We start from the raw sequence: 21,186 nt of genomic DNA, 5'->3' as shown, positions 1-21,186 counted from the left end.
ACCATATAAGGGATTTATTCTTCTTTTACCTCATTATTATTCAAAAAAGTCAACCTTTTACCCAAAACATAATTTATGATTATTCGCAATACGATATTATATCAATTTTGACGGAGATACAAAAGCAAGACCATCCCGTCTTTCTATCGCTGAAGAATCAAGCAGTGATGTTGTCTTACATTCGCCGAGCTCAGCGGAGGAGGATGTATGAACGAGCAAATTCTACAGACCATGGATCGTGCGCCGGCGAACCGGAGTCTCCAAGTTCACCGTCGTCGTCTGAAAACGGGCCAAAAAGCGAAGGTTTTCATTTCTATTCCAGTGTAAAGAAGCAGCATTCTTTGCCAGAAGCTGGAGCAAAAAATCCTTTGCAAACAAGGAGGACAAGGTTGCATGAAAAGCAAGAAAAATTGAGGGATCCAAAAACTGTGGAAGCGAACAAGGATTCTCCATCCGAGGGAACAGCCAAAGGTTCGCTATAGCTTCAGAATTTTTTCGATCATTTGTTCTCGAACCGATATTGCTTCGGATGATATTTCATCGTTTCCGTAAAAAATCTTGAAATGAAGACCGTGGACTTTGGAGAAAATTTCTGAAATGGCTCATGATGGAAAGTTTGTCAAAGCCGTCAGGAGGAAGCGAGTACTGAGACATATATTAAATTTTTCTCTCTTCGCGTTATTTTTTAATATATTACGGTCCTGTAAAAGCTTATTATGTCACTGACGCCAGAAATTACCTGGCTAGTGTGTATAACTGGCTGTAAAAGTTGATGAAATTCGAGTTTGTGAAAGATAGATTGTTCAAGGTGTAATGATAATGAATTATCCGACTTCAAGCATCACAGTGAGTGAAAGCAACCGTTTAAAGAATACAATAACACAGCAAGATTTCTATTTTGGTCGCAGGAGTAGAATGTTTCAATACCTTTCGTTGTAAATTCAAGTTAAGTGTACGGAAAGGTTTAGACTAAGAAGCTTCATTTTCAAATGTTACCTAAAACGGCGATTACGACCGACAAAAATTGAAAAAAAGGATTTATTGTATGTTTTGAACGAGTGTCCGCGGGAAGTCTCCTTCACAAAAAAATATTAATGAACTACCTCCAAGGAGCGCTTAGAAACTCCCATGGTTTTTGACAAATAATATTATCCTATCTTAAGGGATAGTTTCCACGCTTATTGCAAAAATAATTTATTAGTTGTATAGTAGTATTCCCCGAGAAGTTATTTTGAAGTAAATTGAGGAGTTTAATTTTCCAAGGTTATAGGGTATTTTCACGAGGAGAACATAAAAACATCTTTAAGTCACATCTCAAAGGTGGGTGTTGTCTTGAGCTCAAAGTTCGCGACAAACAGTCGATGAATAGATCGTAGGAGGATACAATGCAAAGTTTTTTCAGGGCATTTTGCAACTGTCGAGGTCTGCGACGGCGTTGCATAACAAACAGTTGTTTAATCATTGTTTTGATAATTGCCCCATGGAGTTGATCGCAAGCAATGAAACGAAAGAATTGAGCCAATTTTAAACCTCAATTTTGCTAAGTATTTTTTTTTTTTTTTGCGGCGCACGTTGATTCATTTAAACATCCATACAGAATACAAAGTAATTCCAATTCACCTGCTTGAAAATGTCAAGTGAATTTTGACAAATATATTTAGTTTTTTCCTCCTTAAATATGTGGCCTAAATTTCGAAAGAAACCTCCAAACCCAGCGCTTTAAAGCAAAAAAAAAAATTTTATTGAAAACCGTTTTTAAATGAAATGTTCAAGCTTTCTCTAATACTTAATCAATTTAGCCCAAAGCCTGCAGCTTTAAGCAATAAGACAATAATTGATTTGCAATAGCTGTCGGCTATTTGCGGATGACTTTATCTACAAAGACATTCCACAATCTGCGATCGATCCAGAAAACTCTGCTTTTATGATTCTTGGACTAATTCTTTTTGTATCCCAAGTTTTTGCTAAACTAAAATATGTCGAGTTATAAGAAACAAGTCCTTTTCTTTTCTATCGGCTTGATTGTATTTTAAAACAGAAGGCAAAAATGAGATCCTCGATGTGCTGTCTCGATCGGACTTTTTTAATCTTCCTTGAAAAAAATTCTGCCGTGTTCAACCTAATATTTGCCAGACTTTTTCTGAGGAGATACAATTTGAATTGTAAACAAATTTAAGTTATCTGTAGTGGAAAAGAAAACACTTCTTTCATTCTTTAAGTTGAAGGAGTTAATTGCGATATTTTGGGTAAATAATATGATTGTTGTATTTGATGCAATACTGAATAAGTTTTTTTTTAAGATCGAATGCATTTTAATGTTAGACAAAACAAAAATCTGCCAAAATCTGTCTTTGATATTCCAATTTAAATGACGAGTGAAAATTGAGAGAGGGAATTGCAACAAGTCGCATTTGATTTAGTAATTGCATTTAGATACAAAATAAAACCGCGTGTAAATTTGCATTCAAGACAAGTTTGCGGTCGGCATCTCATTGTGACCACGGTTTTAAATTTAAGTCCATTGCTCAAAAGTGATACAATCTTGGATTTACGAAAATCTTTGACGAAAGTGCGCTCTTTGAAATGCCTCGAAGGGACTGGTAATTTTTTTTCGCCTGCAAGGGTCAGAGCATTTTGTTTGTTTCAGTAAGAAATTTTCAAGACTCTAATGATTCCTCCCCCCCCCCCCCCCCCACCTTATTGGTAGTTAATCGGCGGTCCATTTTCTAGCGTTTACTGATTCGTTTTACCTCGTTTTACCTCGGCCCAATTACGTAACTGCCTCCTAAACATCTTCATGGACACCTCTCAAAATGAACCGTAACGTGTTCGTCTATTCGTCCGACAGTCGGAGTTTTCCGATCTATTAGTCGGCATCTTCAGCCGGAAGTAGTGACTGGGGGGGGTTAACATCAAAAGGCCCTCGCCACAGCGAGATTCCGTCGCCGACACCTCTCACACCTGAATTAGAAAACGTTCGTCTATTCGCTGACATTCGGAGTTTTCCAATGAAGAAATTAATCGACTCTCATTTGTCCGGAAAATTCAAGAACGATTAAGCACCGAATGGGGTCTTTGATCTTAAATGTTGCCATATGGAAGGTGAATTGTATTGCGGATTATCTCATTCCCATTTTTAATGATTTCTATTTCAGCTGCTCTAAACATTCCGGTTTCGATAATTTCTGTTTTTCTATTTTTATTTTGACCTGAGCTCATGTAAATTCGTTTTAATAGATAAGGGAATCGTTTGATGTCAAAAGTGCCAATCTTCGCGCATTGTCCTAAAAAAAAAAAATTTTTGAAAGACAATCATTTTAGTGATTATTTTCTCCTGGTGCACAAATTTGCTTGACAAGAAAATATAACCTTTCACATTAGGCTGTTGTGTTCTTTTCTCATGTCTCAATTTAAAAACAATTCGCACACAGAACAGATCTCCTTCATCAGTTTAAAACCATAGACCAAGTTTCGATGATCGACGTTATGAATTTTTTCGCAAAAAATATGTTTGTGCAACATATGAACTAAACTTGACCTTATTCACTTAGACTATCCCAAAACTCATTAATTTTCTTTCAATTCTTTATTACTTGTTAGACAAAAGATTGTTTTGTACCAAAGCAGAATAAATGAATCTTAATGACCCGTGTACGGAAGAGGTCCTTTGAGGAAGCGAATATTGACTCAATCTGTCATACCCTTTTAATATTCAGTGTAGTTAATAACTACATGCGGTTTCTAAGAGGAAATTGCCTCGTGTTTACACAAGGAGACGGAAAATTCAAATAGGAAAACAATTCAAAGTCAGCTTGCTCGACTTACGAGCATTTGAGCAAAATGGAGAAATTTATTCATTGCAACGTTTTTCTTCGCCTTGTGTGAGACCATTAGCTTACGGTTACCCAAACACGACAATTTGGCGACATTGTTCAAGGGCGAAGCGAAATGAAAAGATGAAACAAACTTAAACCTCTACACGGATTTACAATGAGTACAATTGCTCGTGGTCATCCTTCTAAGGTAAGTAACATATATTGGACTCGGTGTTCAAGTCGCTCGCGTCGTACAGTAAACAATGCAGCCAATTGTGTTCGCTCACCGGGTTACGACAAAACTGCGCTCGACTTGAATGCTCTTTTTTATTGAATATTTCGTAAATTACAATGTCTGTTTATAATGATATCTCACAGGATGACGCTTCGTCGGTTGAAATGAAGAAGAAGACGAAAGAGATGAAAATACGAGTAGCGAAGGTAATTTTCGTAGCGTTCAATAAATTTATAGTAATTGAGCGCTTTGCTGAATCCGCTCTGAACCATTCAAAAGTTTATCAGCAAAGTTACCCGGCTGTGCGCCGAAAACTTTGTTTTAAAAACTGTCTTATCTCTAGTGAAAGCTTTCTGAAGTCAGCCAACACAAACTCATGTAAGATCAAGCAATTATTCGATTATCTATAGATCTGAGGATTGTGAAGCTAAGATAATTTGCAACAACGTAAAAGGGCCATGGATTATCGGAAATACGTTAACTAAACCTATAGTCCAATTAGATTTTATTTCAAAGCGTCGGCAATCAAACTCGAGATGATTTCCTTGCCATAACACATCAAGGGAAGAGTTTGACGCCTGATCGCAACCGAAGTCAAGAGAGGTCTAAATGAGTGTTAATTGCTGTATAAAATCTGTTGTTCTAGGACAGGAAAAAAACATTGTTTTGTGTAAGTCTTATGTGCAATACGGATTTAGCTTTTTGAGATATCGTTCAGAGAGAAAATTTTGCGAATTCTGTTTTGCGTGTACACGAAAATTTTCTGTGACAGATGATAAGTCTTCGAACAGAGAGCCATTTATTACCTAGGAAACGAGGAAACATAAAGATCTATTTGAATGAATTAGAAGCGCAAAATTAAAGTGTAATTTTCACGATCGTGACTTTCGTTTTTCCGTCGAGATTGATTAGAAGAGCCTCGATCACGTCCACTTTATCGCGTTGAAGCTAAAACAAGATTTTTAAAGGAGAATTCAAAATTTTGTGAGAACTTTGAACTGCACGTGAACTCTGAAAATGGCTTTCAACTTCATTCATTTGGCATTTTTGCGAAAAGAAAAATTTCTCATCAAAACGCTTCATCATTGAACCGCGTGTGACTTCGATTCTCTTTGACGTGTTTGAACAAGGAGATAAAATATCTTCAAACCTAACTGTTTGTTTACGGGTAAACATTGATCGTTGACTTTAGTTGTTGTTTTAACTCTCGCAAGGCCTACCAAAACGGTTAGGTTTCATGTAGAATTCGCCGGTGCTTATGTCAGTGAACGCTGATATAGGTTTGTGTAAAATGCCTGCGTAAATAAAGCACTAATTAACAATTGGCTATATGCCTCTTTATCTTTTAAGCTCTAACTAATCTTTCAAAACGTCAAAGAAAAATACGATTAAAAAGTCTCTAGCAATCACTCGTTGCTAGGTGAAGTGTCAAACAATAACAAGTCATAATAAGCGTGACTGTATGCAACTGATTCGCGTTCAGGGAAACCATTTGACTGCAAGCTGTTAACTGCATGTGAGCCCGTACTACGAGCTATTAATATCAGACCGAACAATAAATGATATTTTCTCATACTCCTCTCGTCCTATTGTAAAATTTTACCCCTTCTACCAAAAAAATCCAAAAGGGTAGGTCACTAGAAGCGGCCTATTAGGGAAAAATTGGTCAGGTTGGGAGAGGGTTTCTGGTCATATTATTTATATTATATTGAAAAACTAACAAGGTAAAAATTCGCTTGACAATATATGAACTACAAGGCGATTTGCCGAGCTTTGCACTGTTTTGGGAGAACTAATCGAATTAAAACGATGCTTTATCTGTAAGAGTGCATATCACTAAGATTGAATTATGCCCACATAAAGCCTAAAAATAAACAAATATACCGTTTGAGTCAGAAATAATCTGAGCTTGCAGTTAAATTAAATGATAACGAAATTTTTGGGATAAAAATGCAAGCTTATTAAAGTTGGGTGAGCTTTGGAATATTAACTGAATCAAAGTTGAACCATTTTGAATACATAAATACACTCCAAATTTCCATCTTAAAAAACGTATAGTGTATTTTAAATAGATCGATTTCCCGCTGATTTTCACTAAACCGGTACTTACGAATCCCGGAAATCATAACTAATAGCCTTATTTCAATATCTTTATTTGTCTTTGTGGTAAGCGATTTCGGTAGCATTGTCCGAATGACCGCCTGCAGGGATTTTGTATTGTCTCCTACGGGTACCTTGCAAATTATTCTGTTAAAAAAAGGAAGATCAAGAACTGTTCGTAATTTACATTTCCATGTCGCCATGGAAGTTCTGTCTGCAAAGCAAATATTTTCTATATGAAAACTTGATTCAGTTCTTGCACAATTTTGAGAGCTGATTGATTCAGAATCCCACAATGCAGAAGTTCTTCGGTTTCCTTGTTCACTGTGGTGAGAAGCTGAGCGAGGTATGTTTATGCAACATGCGCGATGCACGAATTGCAAAGGGTTTTTATCGCCGGGTACAAATGAGCCGTGGGCTGGCAGCAACAGTTCATGTCTTGATTTAACAACTGTTGTTTCATGTGTTCTTTCTTTCAGATGTTTGATCTGTTTGATAAAGTCATCGAGTTCAATCACAACCCGACGAGTGAGTCAGCAAAGAGAAGACTCGATTTGGTAAGGCCATGCAATTTCCTGTGTCACAAACGTTTAAAGAACATTAACTGAATCGAATTAACCACAGTGGAACAAAGTTAGCTAGATCTCAGAGCAAATCTTTGCCATAAGGCAGTCAGTTTGAGAACGATTTATCACATATGAACAAGGATAAGATAGCAGAAATCGAAAATCGTAGGAACACTTTATAACCTCGGAATTGATTCCAAAAATTCTATTCAAGAAAACCTTGAAAATTCGTTCATTCTCATGCTCCAATAATCTCAGCGTTCTGCGGTTCTAGTTTATCAAAATAATCTCCCTGCGGCACCGTGGATTGCTGCTGTGTAAAACGATCGCCTTGCGGATTAACCATAAGAAGTTTTATTTGAGCAAAACTGTTATTACTGATTGACCCAGTGATACTGAATCTTTATGCATGAATTTCTATAGGCAAATTACAGAAAGATCTCTGCATCCTTCGTTGTTCAAACGTTCTATTGTGTCGGTACATCACGGGACAATATTCGTTGTTTTAAATCATCATATGATCGCTGATCAAAAACAACTCGGTGAACTTGTTAAATCAATCGAAAAATGGAAATTTCTCTTTTGTAACATCATTTCAAAGTGATCTATTCTAGTAGCTAATAGTTCTGATAGTAGAAGTCAATTAAGAATCAATAATTCAGTCATTTAATTGGCAATTATCATGGTCATATCTACGTAACAAATTAAATTTCTTAATGGGGGGTTAATTATTTAAATAGCCGTACAGACCAAAGGTGGTGGAATTACAAATAATTTTGTGGGATAATTTATCACTGATCGCTTTCTATCACTTAAACTTCCAAATATCTTAATCTTTCACAAGTTATTTTGCAAGAAAAGCAAACTCCCCACTCTTTATGCAGTAAATAAATTTTCTCGTGGATACAAGTTTTGAATTTTTTAACGACAGGACGTTGCCAGATCTTTCTCCGAAAGTTGCATTAAAATTGTAAGGCTCGTTTCGCAAAGCACTGATGACAGTATCTGGCAGCAATCTGCGCGCAACAAGGGGTAGATTTTTTTTTGAAGCACCTCATCCTCACCGTTGTTAGAAGAAAGAATTAACATAATTCTTTTATCTACTGAAGGAAATCGAGAAGCTAAAAACCCTTCAACAACAACTTGAGGTACGTAAACATATTACTAAAAAGATAAATAAAGAAATACTGGACGAACGAATAAACGAATATACAATAACGAACCGTTAAATATAATCAGATGGACAGACAGATAGACCGAACGGAACGTTTGATAGACGGACGGACTGACTCTGTGACAGAAAGATAGAAAGGCCGACAGACAGACAGCCATCAATTAATCAATCATTTATTTTAACACGTTTCGTCGAGGAGCTAAGAACTCATTCAAAATACGAACGTGTATAAAAAATGATGATGTACTTGCATCCGATTGTCTTGTCATTCCCCCAGTGACGCAGTATCACAATTTGTTTAGAAACTTACCCCCTTTAGACATAGCGTGAAAGAAAGATAGAAAAAAGACAGGCTTAAAAAGAGACAGAACAATACACCTACATACATACAGAAGTACATACATAGACAACCAGACGTACAGACTGTGATGGTCTATCAGACAGACAGACAGACAAACGAATGAATGAAGATTTTCTGATGCCCCTATCCTTCCTTTTACAAACAAGACTCCCAATACAAATGTACTATGTAAGATCGTTTTATAAAGTGATAATGTACAACCGACATGATTTCATAAGTTTAAATAAGGTTTGGATCAGTGGTCTTGCCTGAACTTCAAATCCAAATAAACAAGGTGTCAGTGGAAGTTACTTCAGCACTACCCATATTCTGAGAGTTTTCTAACCAAGCTACCATAGTCACCTTAAACTTGATAAAAAGGACGACGCGACTGAGACGTTAGGAATTCTCTTTTTCATCAAAAAATCAAAAGCAACTCGAACATCGTTATCATCATTATAGTTTTCGTCATCATTACCATCATCATCATTATCATTATCGTCATCATTACCATCATCATTATTATCATTATCGTAATCATTACCATCATCACCATTATCATTATCATCATCATTATCGTCATCATCATTATAAACAGCAACCAAAGAGCAATAGCCGTTGCTACGCAGAGTGAAAAACTGAATCATCAAACTTCAGTTTATGTGTCCTGCGAAAAAAAATATTTCCCGCTTTTTTTCTTACATTTGTAGAAAGAGCCTCAAAAGATCGACCTTTTCGAGGAAAATTTGAAAGATGTGCAAGAATACGGTAGGCGGAACGTTCTACCTAACACTTTATGTAAAGCGGTTTCACATAGGTTCGATTTCCGTCGCTCTCTCCTGTCCAAGCTTTGTTCCTCCACGGGGTAAGAGCGCGGGCTCATATTCCCGAACAGTGGTTGGTAATCGGCCGTAGGTTTCAAGGTTCTATACTGTTTTTTAATTAATCTTCTGTTAACATGCACTCCTCCTGTTTTCAGATAAATTTTACATCCAGTATGTCAATCATGTTTCTCAAGATTTGGAAAATTTGAAAAACAGTATCATTCAGTATATACAGGTAAGAGTCTAAAAAGAAACATCTAAGACTGCCTCGTTTTTTCCTGTGATCCTCAAGATATCTGTTAGGGAGATAAGGAGAAAATTGTATTCCTATCTAATGCAAACGTACTCAATCTAGAGCAAGACGGCGAAAATCAGAGGGAAAAACTAAGCTCTCTGTTGATTCAAAGCCGAAGATCCTAAAGGAGGGCGGAAGGGAAAGAAGCCTGTTAAAAATACACCTCCCTCTTTTTTTCTTTTATTCTCGAAAGAGGATGCATCTTGCCCTTGTATTCATTTGGTGTTCCAGCAGTAACGTTCTTTAAAATGTATGATTGCAACGTTTACCATAAAATCCCGCGCCCCCGCTTTCATCAAAAATATTATGAGAAAAAATCCCCCAGAATTGCCCTATGTGGTGGCACGAGAAAGGCCGCAAAAAGCCGCACGGCCCCATTAACGGTTCCATGAGAAGAAAGAAGAATAAAAACCCTCCCATCAGTTGGTAAGTACCCTGTCTTTTCTGCTTTATAGGAGAAAACTAAAGCTGAACAACTGCTCGCAAAGGAAAACATGAAACTGAAACGTGAGTTTTCATTTTTATTTCTTCTTTTCTTTGTTACTTACTTCGTTCTGAGTCTCGCGCATTAATTCAGGCCAGGTTCTCGGGGTGGCAACTTTTGAGGCGAAATGAAGGAATGGTGTCCAGGTTTATAGGATCAATCAAACGTTGGTGAATGGTAATAGCTGCTTTCGTGTTATTATATTTGCGATAGGCGGATAAGAAATTCACCCAGCAGTTTCTGTTAACACTTCTGATTTAAAGCAGAGGAACTTGAGGCGAAGTTTGCAAGCGGAGGCCCATATCCAACGAAATGTGGAACATGCCAAACCGTGGAAGCAGTTTATCTGCCAGCACACAAAATTGCGTTCGGAAAATATTAATTTATGTTATCGATTGATATTTAAAGAGTTGTGTTTTTTAGCCTGTCTTGTTTCATCTACACCTTAATCGCATTTGTTTTATTACAGAGCAAAATATGTGTTGATCATTAGAAAGGGTGAAATGAAACATTCAGCCATTGTTTTACATCATCTTTTCAAAATTATTCAGTGGCTCTTATCAATTGATTATTTGGTTTTCTCCATTGAGTTGATACAAGTAAAGTGAATTTGCCAACGTAGAGATATTATGAAGCCTAAAGATTATGATCTAACCTTGGTACCACAGATCTTCTTCAGGGTCATTTAGTAATCTGTTTTGTTAAAAAATCTCTTTTAATTTACCTATTGCAGTTGATTTTCAACGCGAACAGGCTGAATCGATGCATCAGCAGCAAAAGTAAGTAAAGGGGGCTGAAAATATTGATTTTTTTCCCGAGAGGTGATGATATACCCCTATTGTTAGGAGAAGCTAACCCCTAACGGTTCGCTCGTTCGACTCCGAATCGAGAGGTCTGGGGCTGGAGATCTGTGACCTCTCTCCACCCAGGACTGTAAATGAGAACGAGTGAACTGTTAAGGAAGCCTGAAGAGATGCTTAAGAGGAGAGGGGGAAGGTAACCGGAAATGGACTGGAAGTAGCAATATACGCAGTGCTTTTAGTAGCTGCTGAAAGCGCCTTATGATCCATCTGACTTGAGTGCGGAATTTATCTTTCCTGTAGCAGGAGGGGTCTTTCGAAAGTAATGAATGGGGGAGGGGGTGGTCTTGTGTCTAGTTTTCAATGGAATGACTTAAGCGGTCATGACATTATGACAATCACTGTGTTAAGTCTAAAATATCACTACTTACTTCCTAAATGCCCCTCGCCATAAAGGATTGTAAGATAAATAAGTATCAACATACTTCTAAGCTATAAAGGATTCTTCAACAAGCTGATTCACCAGGACATCGTGTTTTAAAACAAATGGCTGAACTAAATGTTGATGTGAGTCCTTTTTGTTTCGTAAGGCACGAATACGCTGTGGCGGAGAAAAACACAGTCTTGGCGACTTGCAGAAAGCTGGAGGAGCAACTGGAAGATAGAGGAAAGCAAATTCAACAGTAAGTTATATAAATTAGTAACGTTTCTAAATTAATTTATCAAGGTCATGATGGCAAGAAAAGTGATTACAAACTACAGATGCTTGTTAAAGTCAAACAAATTCCCGTTGTCAGTACCATAGGAAATATATAGGGAGCAGTATGCAGAATAAGCACACTGATGAGAAGATGGTACGGGTTAAAATGAAAAAGAAATTTCGAACCTGAGCTAAAGTTGACAATTTTCACAAACGAGTGATGCGAGCTGAGGTTGGAACGTTGATACTTTTAAGTAATTGATTGCTTGGGCAAATCTTTTCCTTTGTTTTTCGTTTTCTCGCTTACTTGTCATCGTGTACTTTTTTTTCTTCTTTCGTTCATCGGTATTTTGTTAATTACGCTCCTTTGTTACGTGCTGTATGTAAATTTAGTTATATAGTTTGTTGTCTCCAACCACCACGCCAGTTATCCTCAGCATTTAGTAAGCGGCTTCGTTTTCATCGTTTTCTTTAATTTCGTTTTGCAGTGGCCTTTAGGTAGTTTGTCTGTTTTGTAATTATTATTTCTTCGCTCTTGTAGGAATATACTTTTCTCTAACGTTATAGTAAAAACATTTGCTGAGGCATCGTGTTGTGTTTTCTTCGAATTAGCCCTGGCCTATTCATTGATGATATTCATGTTTTGTCGAAATTTCTTCCAGGCTTCAACGTGAGGGAACTGTGAGTTTGTGGCAACGAGAAAAGGCGAAGCTGATAAAAGACGTCCACTCAAGGTAACTTACCCTACTTTCTGTCGATTATGTTTTCTATAGACAACGTCGGTCGATGTTTAGGTCGATATATCGATCGATAGTCAGTCGGTGGTCAGTCGACGCGGTGACGATGGTTGATCGATATCTTTACTAATAGTTGGTCGATGTCGACCGACAGTTGGTCAAGGGTGCTTCGACTGTCGGCTGACCTTCGAGAAGACATCGACTGCACCTTATAAACATATGATTTTTTTCTTCGTGAACAAGGTGTGATTTGTTTTTAAGCTTTTCAGCCTGTTCTTATGTCAGTGATTTGTTTTTTAGTGAGGAGAGGCTTGCCAAGGAGCTCAAAGAAACTAAAGATCAGTTAGAAGATACAAAATCAAGACTAAATCAGAGAATTATGGTATGGAATGAGATGAAACGAGGTCTTGAAATTAATCTCATGAGCGGCTGACTCTCTTGATAGGCCTAGGGAACCAGTCAGTATCGTCCGGGGGGGAGGGGAGTTCGGAGGATTTTTTCGGGGGGGGGGGGTGGGTGGCCTAGATTTTCAGGAGGGCGGAGAGGGGATCCGTCGTTATTAAAAGAATATAAAGGTGGAACTGTAAAAAGCTACAGAGTGCTGTGTAATTTTGCTATTCTTCCATCTGGCTAAGCCATTCGTGTAAAGGCGAGAGAAGACACTCGACAATCAAAAGAACAAATTTAACTGTTTTACTCTTCGCTGTTCAGTCGAATTAAAATCTTTTGGGAAACAAAAACACGAAAACTTAAGTTGCAAGGCCGTCACTTTGGGCACCAGACCTTCCCGGGCTTGATTGTTTATCTTTGGATGTTTGCTTGTTTCTTAGGAGCTTATGGATCAAGTTAAATATCTTAAAATGGAGAAAGATGTCAAGAATGGGACGGTGAGAACGTGTGGAGCAGGTGAATTTATAAATCAGTAATTGTATGTATATAACAATTCATTTGGTCAAGGAAAAAAATAATCCTTGCCATTGGACTGCTGGAGAGAAGATCGAAAAAAGTTTCGGGCTTTGCCGGACGGGAATCGAACCCAGTCCTCTCACACACTAGTCGGGCACTACTAACAACTTTGTAACGAAGCCTCGTGTTGGTAGCGAGGCAAATTTTAAAGGGTTCGAATCCCGTCGAAGCCTGAATTTTTCTCAGGCTTCTTCTCTGCAATTGCAGCTCTCTTGCAAGGATCATCTCTGCTCGATTTTTATTCGGATGTCAAATGGAAATTTTTACTTTAAAAGTTGTCTTTCATTGATACCCTAGTGTTAAGATTTGTTTTGTATTTTTTCACGCGTCTTCTCTCTAGTTCCGCATGTTTCCTCAAGTGAAATGGAGAAAATAAAGCAGCAATTATTCCTCAAGGACAGAGTACGTATTTGGGTTTGCAGTTTTAAATACACTATGACTTGCAAGAGCGAGAGAAAGTGGTGCATATAGTAATTCAAGCAAAATGCGTGAGGTAGATGAACCGAAAACAGAGATGAACAGATAGAGTACTGAGTGTGAAACTGATCCGGACTACATTGGTCTTAGTCTATCTCGCTCTCTAATTGGTCCTGAAAACTCGCGCTACCCTCTCAACCGATAAAATGCACAATTAAAACGAATCGTGACTTGGTCATCGGCGTTTTCGCGCGCTTTTGCCAGGTTACTTGTTATCACGTTGACTTTTCATTAGCCTGTTATGATAATTCCTCTGTTTTGATTGGTCACTGTTATTAGCTTAGTTTGCTTATACAACACTCAATCGAAAATTAGTCTTGCCAGTCAAACCAACAGAGCGGGATATGCCCAATTTGTAAGGAGCCACGACTCTTAGAAACTCATGATCACAATTCACTTTGTCTTTCAGTTATTGGTAGTGGCGGAGGGCGAAATTCAGAAACAGCAAAAATATTATGTTGGATTTATAAGTGGGTTAAGTCGAGATTTCAGGTGAGCCACATCAACATGGACATAACTTGCTAGTAATTGCTCTTCATTACAGTTCACTCGAGTCGATGTCTAGATCCGTTACTGTTGGCACTATAACTGCATAAGATGCTTAAAACCTTTTAAAACTTAATTTCAGAATTATGCTTGAAAGACAGCATCTAACGGTGAAAGAATACAACAAAGATCAAAAAGCATATGCCTCAATGCTGAATAAAATGTACGTGGCAGCGAAAGAAGGTGAGCTCGAGTTAATGCCTACCGTCAATTTAGGCAGTGGACCGCACTTTCTATTGGGTTACCAGCATAGTTCACCCACGCGAGATGTTGAGAGAACACGAGAAAAGTGTGTAAATTAGGAGTCGGAGACAAGTGATTTGCAAACTTTTCGAATTTCCTCCCAACATCATGCGTGGCCTAATACGCCAGGAAACTAATTTTGATGTCATCTATGATCTACAACTGATCTCCTCCATCAATATGGAATCTATGTGTTAAATATCTTAACTGGAAATCTATGTGGTTCGTATGTAGAATGTGGATAACCTGATTTTAATGTAACATTTACTTTAGGAACTTTGACGGAATTCAGAGCGACGTTACCCTCTCACTATCTTGGAATAAATGAGGTAACAAGCCATACTTCTGAATATTTTCAATCTCAAACAAATCTTTCTCGGCTGGAAGAACGATTCAAAAAGTGCGGCAAGTTGATACAAAAACAAACAGATTAAAAGGACTCGGAACAGTGGCAGGTCGTATAAACGCTTACAAACGCCGAAAGATCCTCACTAATAGCATATTTTTGGTTACCATTTTGGTCCTTAGTTATTTTTTGGTGGAACCTTAAGCGCTAATGGTTGATTTGACGAATGCAAAACTTACCTAAGATAGGTAGAGACAGGCAGTATTTACGGAGCAAAGTCAGTATCTAAGCAATTGCACGCCTACACCTCCGACCTTTTCATCAGATGACTATTATTGGATTCCTCATTTTAACCACCTGGGAGTTCTTAGTATATAGATATTGACTCTTTTTTCTGTATGTGTGTCACGGTGATGCAGGATCTTTCTGGCCATCCATTGGGTAAAAAGCTTTCGCGGCCCTTCGAGGATTTGGAATTGCACTTACAAGAAGTTGAAGATAGTGAATTCAGGTGAAAAAAATGTTCAAGACTTTTATTAATTTCGATAAATATCTTCCGCGCTTTCACGTCTCAATTACAGTCAGCCTTACAGTCAGTGCGCTGAACTCCGCGTCAAAAGGTCTGGGTTCAAGACCTGAGCGAATCATTGGGTTGTATTCCTGTATTCTTGGGCAAGACAAATTATTTTCACAATGTCTTTCTCCAACCAGGAGTATAGATGGGTACCAGCGAATTCTCAGGGGTGCCTGATGAAATATTCGAGGAGGAGGCGGCTGGAAGAGAAGAGTAGCCTTGCGGAGGATTGGCATCCCTACTCGGGAAGGAGTAGTGATACTCCTACTCGCTTCGTGCTATGGAAATCGGAATAAGCTGCGGCTGAAGAGCTACGTGGCTCGAGTTCAAAGTTTACCTTTCACCCATTGATATTTATCTCTTATGAAATCATTGCAGAATTGATATCAATCATCCATTACTGACGGGGTGGAGGGAAGGCAGGTCAGCAAGTGCCAGAGAGAATGTCAGAAAGTTTTCGAAAAAATCATCCAAAGGTATGAAAGTCTAACAGATAACAGTTATTTTAGATCACCAGTGACCGTCTGTTATTTTCGTTCACGAAGGGTATACGGGAGCACATGGGGCATAGCCCATCAGGTTACATCTATACCACTTCCATATATATTTTATCAATAAAATTTGACCGGCTGTAAAAAAAAAAAAAAAAAAGGTCCTCTTGCCTTGCCGTTCTTTAGTTGAAACTTTTGAAACCGGTAATTGCTTAGGGTTACTGGTTTCAATATGGACATGCATGGAAACATAAAGCAGCCACAGGCTTATTTTGGTCAATCTTTTCTCATAAGATTAGTTCTCTCAGTCATTTGGTCAGCCAGTCAGTCAGTGCATCTGTCAGCCAGTTAGTTAGCAGTCGGTCAAGTAGGCTGGTCGCTCAGTCAGTTTAGTCGACGTCTCTCAGTTAGTCAGCAACCCTATGCAGTTCATATTTAAATGACTCTAATCATTACTGACTTACATCGACAGTTACCGGCGTTCATCCGAGGCTTGTTGATACAAAGCTTGGAAAACCGCTCATAAAAGAGGCTAAAGAACACTTCCCTGAGTGGTCTGACGAAGAGGTAACATTCCATCACAGAAATGTTAATCACAGATAAGTTGACCCCGGGATAGGTACCTTGTTGGACTCTAGAAAGAACGATCTGTCCAGCGTGCTAGACGTGGCCCTTGTTTTGAGTTCTTGTTCAAGGGATCTTTCCCTATCTATGCTTCTCTTGAGGCCGAATGCGTTGACCCATGATTGTCAATGATCCAAATTTTTGCTATCTTGGTGTTGCTGTTTATCGAGTTCCGCCTAGAGCATTTTTCAACTGACTTTTCTGAAATCGTCACCAAAGTAATCGCAACAACCAATAAGAGCGTAGGAAAAGCTCACAAGGATCCAATGAGAACTCATTGTGAAAAAGCGCGGGAAAACGACGGTGCGCAGGCCGCGCTTGGTTTAGTTTGGTACCTGATTGGTTGAGAGGGAGGCACAAGTTTTCTAGACCAATCACAACGCCGAGATCAAAAACAATGCAATCCAGAATGACTTTCCCTCAATGATCCTAATTTGCTCTCAAAGAGAAAAAAACCGGAAGTTAATCGGTAAGACTTTGATTTCAATTTTACTGTTGTAAAAAACCACGAAGCCACCTAGCATTCTGCATTTAGAATAATCCTTGATTTCTTACTAGATTCAAATGATGTTTGAGCAGTTTAAGAGATTCGACACCAACGACGACTTCAACCTTGATACACAAGAGGTATGGAAGGAAAAGGAACTTTGTTACCTTTTTTAACTCGTGGATATGCGATAAATCATTTCGCGGCGTTAGCATGGTCACAGGAGTCTAGGGAGAGCAGATGGCAGACTGATTGTTAAATATAGCGGATCGTTATCAAAATTTTTTTCTTATTTTCGTCATTCAAAATAGTAACTCACTGGCTACCCAAACTCCCTTTGGTTCCCAGAGGCGTTAAAATACGCTCTCTCATGTTTGAAGTAAATGCGTAATTTTCTAAAGTAGTAAGTTGCAGCCACTACCTCACTGTGAATGAACATGTTTTAATTTCCTGTCTTTTCAGTTATTGAGAGCAATACCAGACACGTTAGGTAGAATGGCAACCACTGAAGAAATAAAGGTAATTATGATGTATTAAGCAAAAAAAAATTAATTTGGTTCATACGGTGGCCCATAGAGGACATGCTATCCACTTTTTAAATTCAATTTAACGCGCGATAGTATCAAAATATCGCGTGATAAATGGGAAACTTGTTAGGTCGCACGTGATCGGCTGTCACGCGCGTTGTGTCCGTGGATGGGACGACAATGGCTGCAAAGTTGGAAAGTTCTTTCTTATTCTAGAAATTTACAAACCTGCAATGTAATCAGAAAGATTAGATAATTCACATTTGTTCTCAGACACTGACAGCTATCTCTGAAAGTGTCTCTGAAGATTTCGCAAAATCAAGGTTTACTGTACTGATTTACAGAGCTGTGTCGCGGAGGTAACGCCAAGTACTGCAAAATGATCTTTTCACGAAAATAAAACGATTTATTGACCTCAAAACATGCCTCCTCAACTACGGCAGTTGTTATCGTCCACGGAAACAACGTGCGTGACAGCCGATCACGTGCGACCTCACAAGTTTCCCATTTATCGGGCCACCGTAAGTTTACCATCATCATTTAAGTATAAAACAATTTAAAAAATTCTTTAGTGTGGGTTGCATGATTAATATTCTTGGAGGGGCTCTGACGAGAAATAGTAGATGGCAAAATCCATCACTTTACAAAAACTACAGACAATTAATTTTTGCTTGCAGGAAGCCATGTTAGAGGTAGACATAGATGATTCCGGAACGGTGGATTTCTTCGAATTTCTTTGCGTAGCCAGACTAATTTCGCAAGGAAAGGGTAAGTCAATAAATATCCATGCAGCACGTAAACGTGACATTGAGCTAGCACCGAGGGATGCATTCCAATCCTACATCAAGTATCTATTTTCTGTTTTCTAGGAGAAGCAAAGCTATTCAAGAAAAAGACTTTAACAGCATTACAAAAACCCAACGGAAAGTCAACCATCTGTTCTGTTCAGTAGCTTCTACCACGCTCCACACACTTCAGAACTTTTTTCAGTCAATATTAGGACTACATGTGTTTCACTTTGTTTCTTAAAAAAAGGGAAAATACTTAAGACTCAAATCCGACAAAACATTACATAATCAATGCCAATAAAATCTAGACCTGCCGAAAGATAAGCCGTAATGTGGATTCTAAGAAAGTTCTTAATATAATTCAAAGACGAACCAATTGCACTTAAATCCTATTTTCAGAGAAACCTTTGAGAAACCATCTAAAAACCGAACACATCTTTTAGGTCGTAATCCACGTTGAATATTCATTAGCAAATAATTACGTATTTATCATCACTGTACATATGTATCATGGAAACATTCAATGCGTTATTTATAGTCTTTCCTGATAGAGAAATTCCATAGTTAATTGTACATAGAATTAAATTAATATCTTTATTTCTTCCACTTTGAAATAACTGGTGATAAATCTGATTGGCTCTCATCGGTGCACTTTATTTCCAAATCGCGCTATTTTTCACTCTAAATCACATGTTTTTCCCAGCCAATGAGAAGGCTTTTTTAAAACACAACCACCAATTAGATTTCAAGGCTTCTAAAAAAAACACTAAAAATTTCAAGAAAATGAAGTAAATTTTTTCAACTTTTTACAAACCAGCTCAATACTGGATAGATAAAATATTTATACAGAATAAGAAAATCCTGTATTTGAGCAACTGAATTTTGCGATTTCAACATAGATGTCATAAAAAGGTAATTGAACTTCATGTGGTGCAATTTTGGTCTGAAATCAAACTAGTGATTTCAAATCAAACTTGCACTGTACACTTGTTTGAGTTTGAAATCACTAAAATGATGTCAGACTGAATTGCACCACTCAGTTCAATGACCATCATGAATCCAACTGGTGTTTTAATAAAAGACACAAACAAGAAACAATTCTGACTGATCCTAAGTGCAAACAGTGATCAAATAGTTTTTATACCTTCCCCTTCCTTTCCTTTGCCTTAAATTGACAGTATTTGAGAATCTCTCTAAAGCACAGAAAAATAATTTAATCAACTCACTATTTAATAGTTTTGTTGCCTCTGCTGAGGCAAAAATAACTTTTGGTCTAAGTAGCGGAATTTAGTTTTTGCCTGTTGTGAATGGTACCCATATACTCGTATACCCATTTTTAATATTTCCTACACCATGTGCTTTTGAGTGAGTGTCTCCAAATTCCCCCTCCCCTCCCCTGACAACCGTTGTAAAAGGCATTAAGGAAAATGCAAATTTGTATAATCTATGCAAATTAAACCTTTTTTAAATCATTTTTTGAGGGCAAATGCAAAAAACATCATAGGATCCAAACTAAAGTTAAAATTTTGAACAAAAAAAAACTATTTTGAATTTCATGAACCAGGAAAGTATACAAGGCATTATGAATACCCATATCAAATAGGGCCTCTCACATTCATCATAATACTCACTAGGAGACATCTGACTTGTACATGTCATGTACTCTGACCAAATGGAGGCAAACAGAGGTGAGAAATTCAGCTGCATGTATATTTACAAATTGAAACAATGAACAGATCCTCTATGAGAACTGCTAAGATGCTTCTGCATACAATTACATTCCAGGCTATTCTTCACAATTTTCTCATGTGTTCTTTGTCATCTTGTGCTCTTTGTTCTCCTGTGGAGATCAAGAAAAGCAAAATTCTTTAGAAAACCTATTGACAGCCTTTCCTTCCTTTTAAAATTAACCCTTAAACTCCCATAAGTGACCAAAAGACAATTCCCCCTCACAACGTCAATACCATACTCAGCAAATATGATGAGAATAAAGAAAAATGTCAATTAGGTGATTATTAGACAAGTTGATTCAATACCAAATTCTCCAAACTAACATCATAAGAACTGTATAGCAAACAGTAGGGAGAATTACAGATGAAATCTTCAGAGTGAAAGGATTAACAATGAGCTCAGTGCCGCTAATTCAAACACAAAAAAAAATCATTGACTAACTGTCCAAACATTATCACAGCATTTTCCAAAAAAATAAAATTATCTTGGTATTTTTGCCACATTCATCATCTTTCAAATTATTCTCATTTTCCTGTTCTTTCCCTCAAACTTAATTTTTCTTTGACTTGAATTTAAAGTTACTTTTCCCTGACATTGAAAAGACTTTTCCAGTCTTCTTCCTAACGAGACACCCACTCTTGGAAAAAGTTGTATAAACCCTTTCACTCCCAAGATCTCATTAATAATTCTCTTTACAGTCTGCTATACAGTTCTTGTGATGTTAGTTTGGAGAATTTGGTATTGGATCAACTTATAATCCCCTAATTTATATTTTTCTCTATTCTCATCATTTGTCTGCTTGATATTGTCAGGAGAAATTCTGTCTTGGTCACTCATGGGAGTAAAAGGGTTAACAATTTTCAATTTCACAGGAAAGCAAGAAACCTCTAACAATTCTCCAATTTACGGTTAAGAATATATGAAAGTCATATATTTGAACTGCGGATAAAGGCATGAATGAAAGTGATCCTCGCAGTGATGTGCACTACTTAGGCAGTAGTGAAAATAAGGCCTGAAAAAAAAAAATTTCAGGCCTATACGGGATTTGAACCCATGACCTCTGCGATACCGGTGCAGCGCTCTACCAACTGAGCTAACAAGCCAACTGGGAGCTGGTCATGATGTTGGTTCTAAATAAACCCGTGAAGTGATGAATATATGGTTAAGAATATATGAAAGTCATATATTTGAACTGCGGATAAAGGCATGAATGAAAGTGATCCTCGCAGTGATGTGCACTACTTAGGCAGTAGTGAAAATAAGGCCTGAAAAAAAAAAAAAATTTCAGGCCTGTACGGGATTTGAACCCATGACCT

General features: G+C 37.7%; 1 protein-coding gene across 4 annotated transcripts; it reads left to right on the top strand.

Moving 5' to 3' along the window:
• Positions 1–3,716: 3,716 nt before the first annotated feature.
• LOC131769463 (uncharacterized protein MCAP_0864) lies at positions 3,717–19,223 on the top strand. 4 transcript variants are annotated; one of them, XM_066168692.1, is made up of 23 exons: positions 3,717–4,023; positions 4,194–4,256; positions 6,630–6,707; positions 7,826–7,864; positions 8,941–8,998; positions 9,210–9,289; positions 9,805–9,856; positions 10,567–10,612; positions 11,224–11,316; positions 11,996–12,067; positions 12,371–12,452; positions 12,901–12,976; positions 13,377–13,438; positions 13,923–14,005; positions 14,142–14,242; positions 14,576–14,631; positions 15,068–15,159; positions 15,601–15,698; positions 16,186–16,280; positions 16,896–16,964; positions 17,287–17,343; positions 18,029–18,119; positions 18,221–19,223. In XM_066168692.1, the coding sequence occupies exons 1-23, from the start codon at positions 3,991–3,993 to the stop codon at positions 18,301–18,303; spliced, it is 1,659 nt and encodes a 552-aa protein (XP_066024789.1). In that variant the 5' UTR covers positions 3,717–3,990; the 3' UTR covers positions 18,304–19,223. The 4 variants fall into 4 exon arrangements, with proteins under 4 accessions (XP_066024789.1, XP_066024788.1, XP_066024790.1 ...); XM_066168691.1 differs by having other exon boundaries at positions 18,029–19,223; XM_059085186.2 differs by lacking the exons at positions 3,717–4,023; positions 4,194–4,256 and adding an exon at positions 6,323–6,496.
• Positions 19,224–21,186: the final 1,963 nt, after the last annotated feature.

This window comes from Pocillopora verrucosa, chromosome 6 (assembly GCF_036669915.1).
Source record: "Pocillopora verrucosa isolate sample1 chromosome 6, ASM3666991v2, whole genome shotgun sequence".
NCBI lineage: Eukaryota > Metazoa > Cnidaria > Anthozoa > Scleractinia > Pocilloporidae > Pocillopora > Pocillopora verrucosa.
Note: the sequence above shows the minus strand (reverse complement) of the source record. Positions and strands in the feature narration are given on the sequence as shown.

Coding starts and splice junctions, on each gene's coding strand:
- LOC131769463 (XM_066168691.1), top strand. CDS start 3,991: ATGAGTACAATTGCTCGTGGTCATCCTTCTAAG. Junction 12,453..12,900: donor GACTAAATCAGAGAATTATG/GTATGGAATGAG, acceptor CTTGTTTCTTAG/GAGCTTATGGATCAAGTTAA. Junction 12,977..13,376: donor GGTGAGAACGTGTGGAGCAG/GTGAATTTATAA, acceptor TCTTCTCTCTAG/TTCCGCATGTTTCCTCAAGT.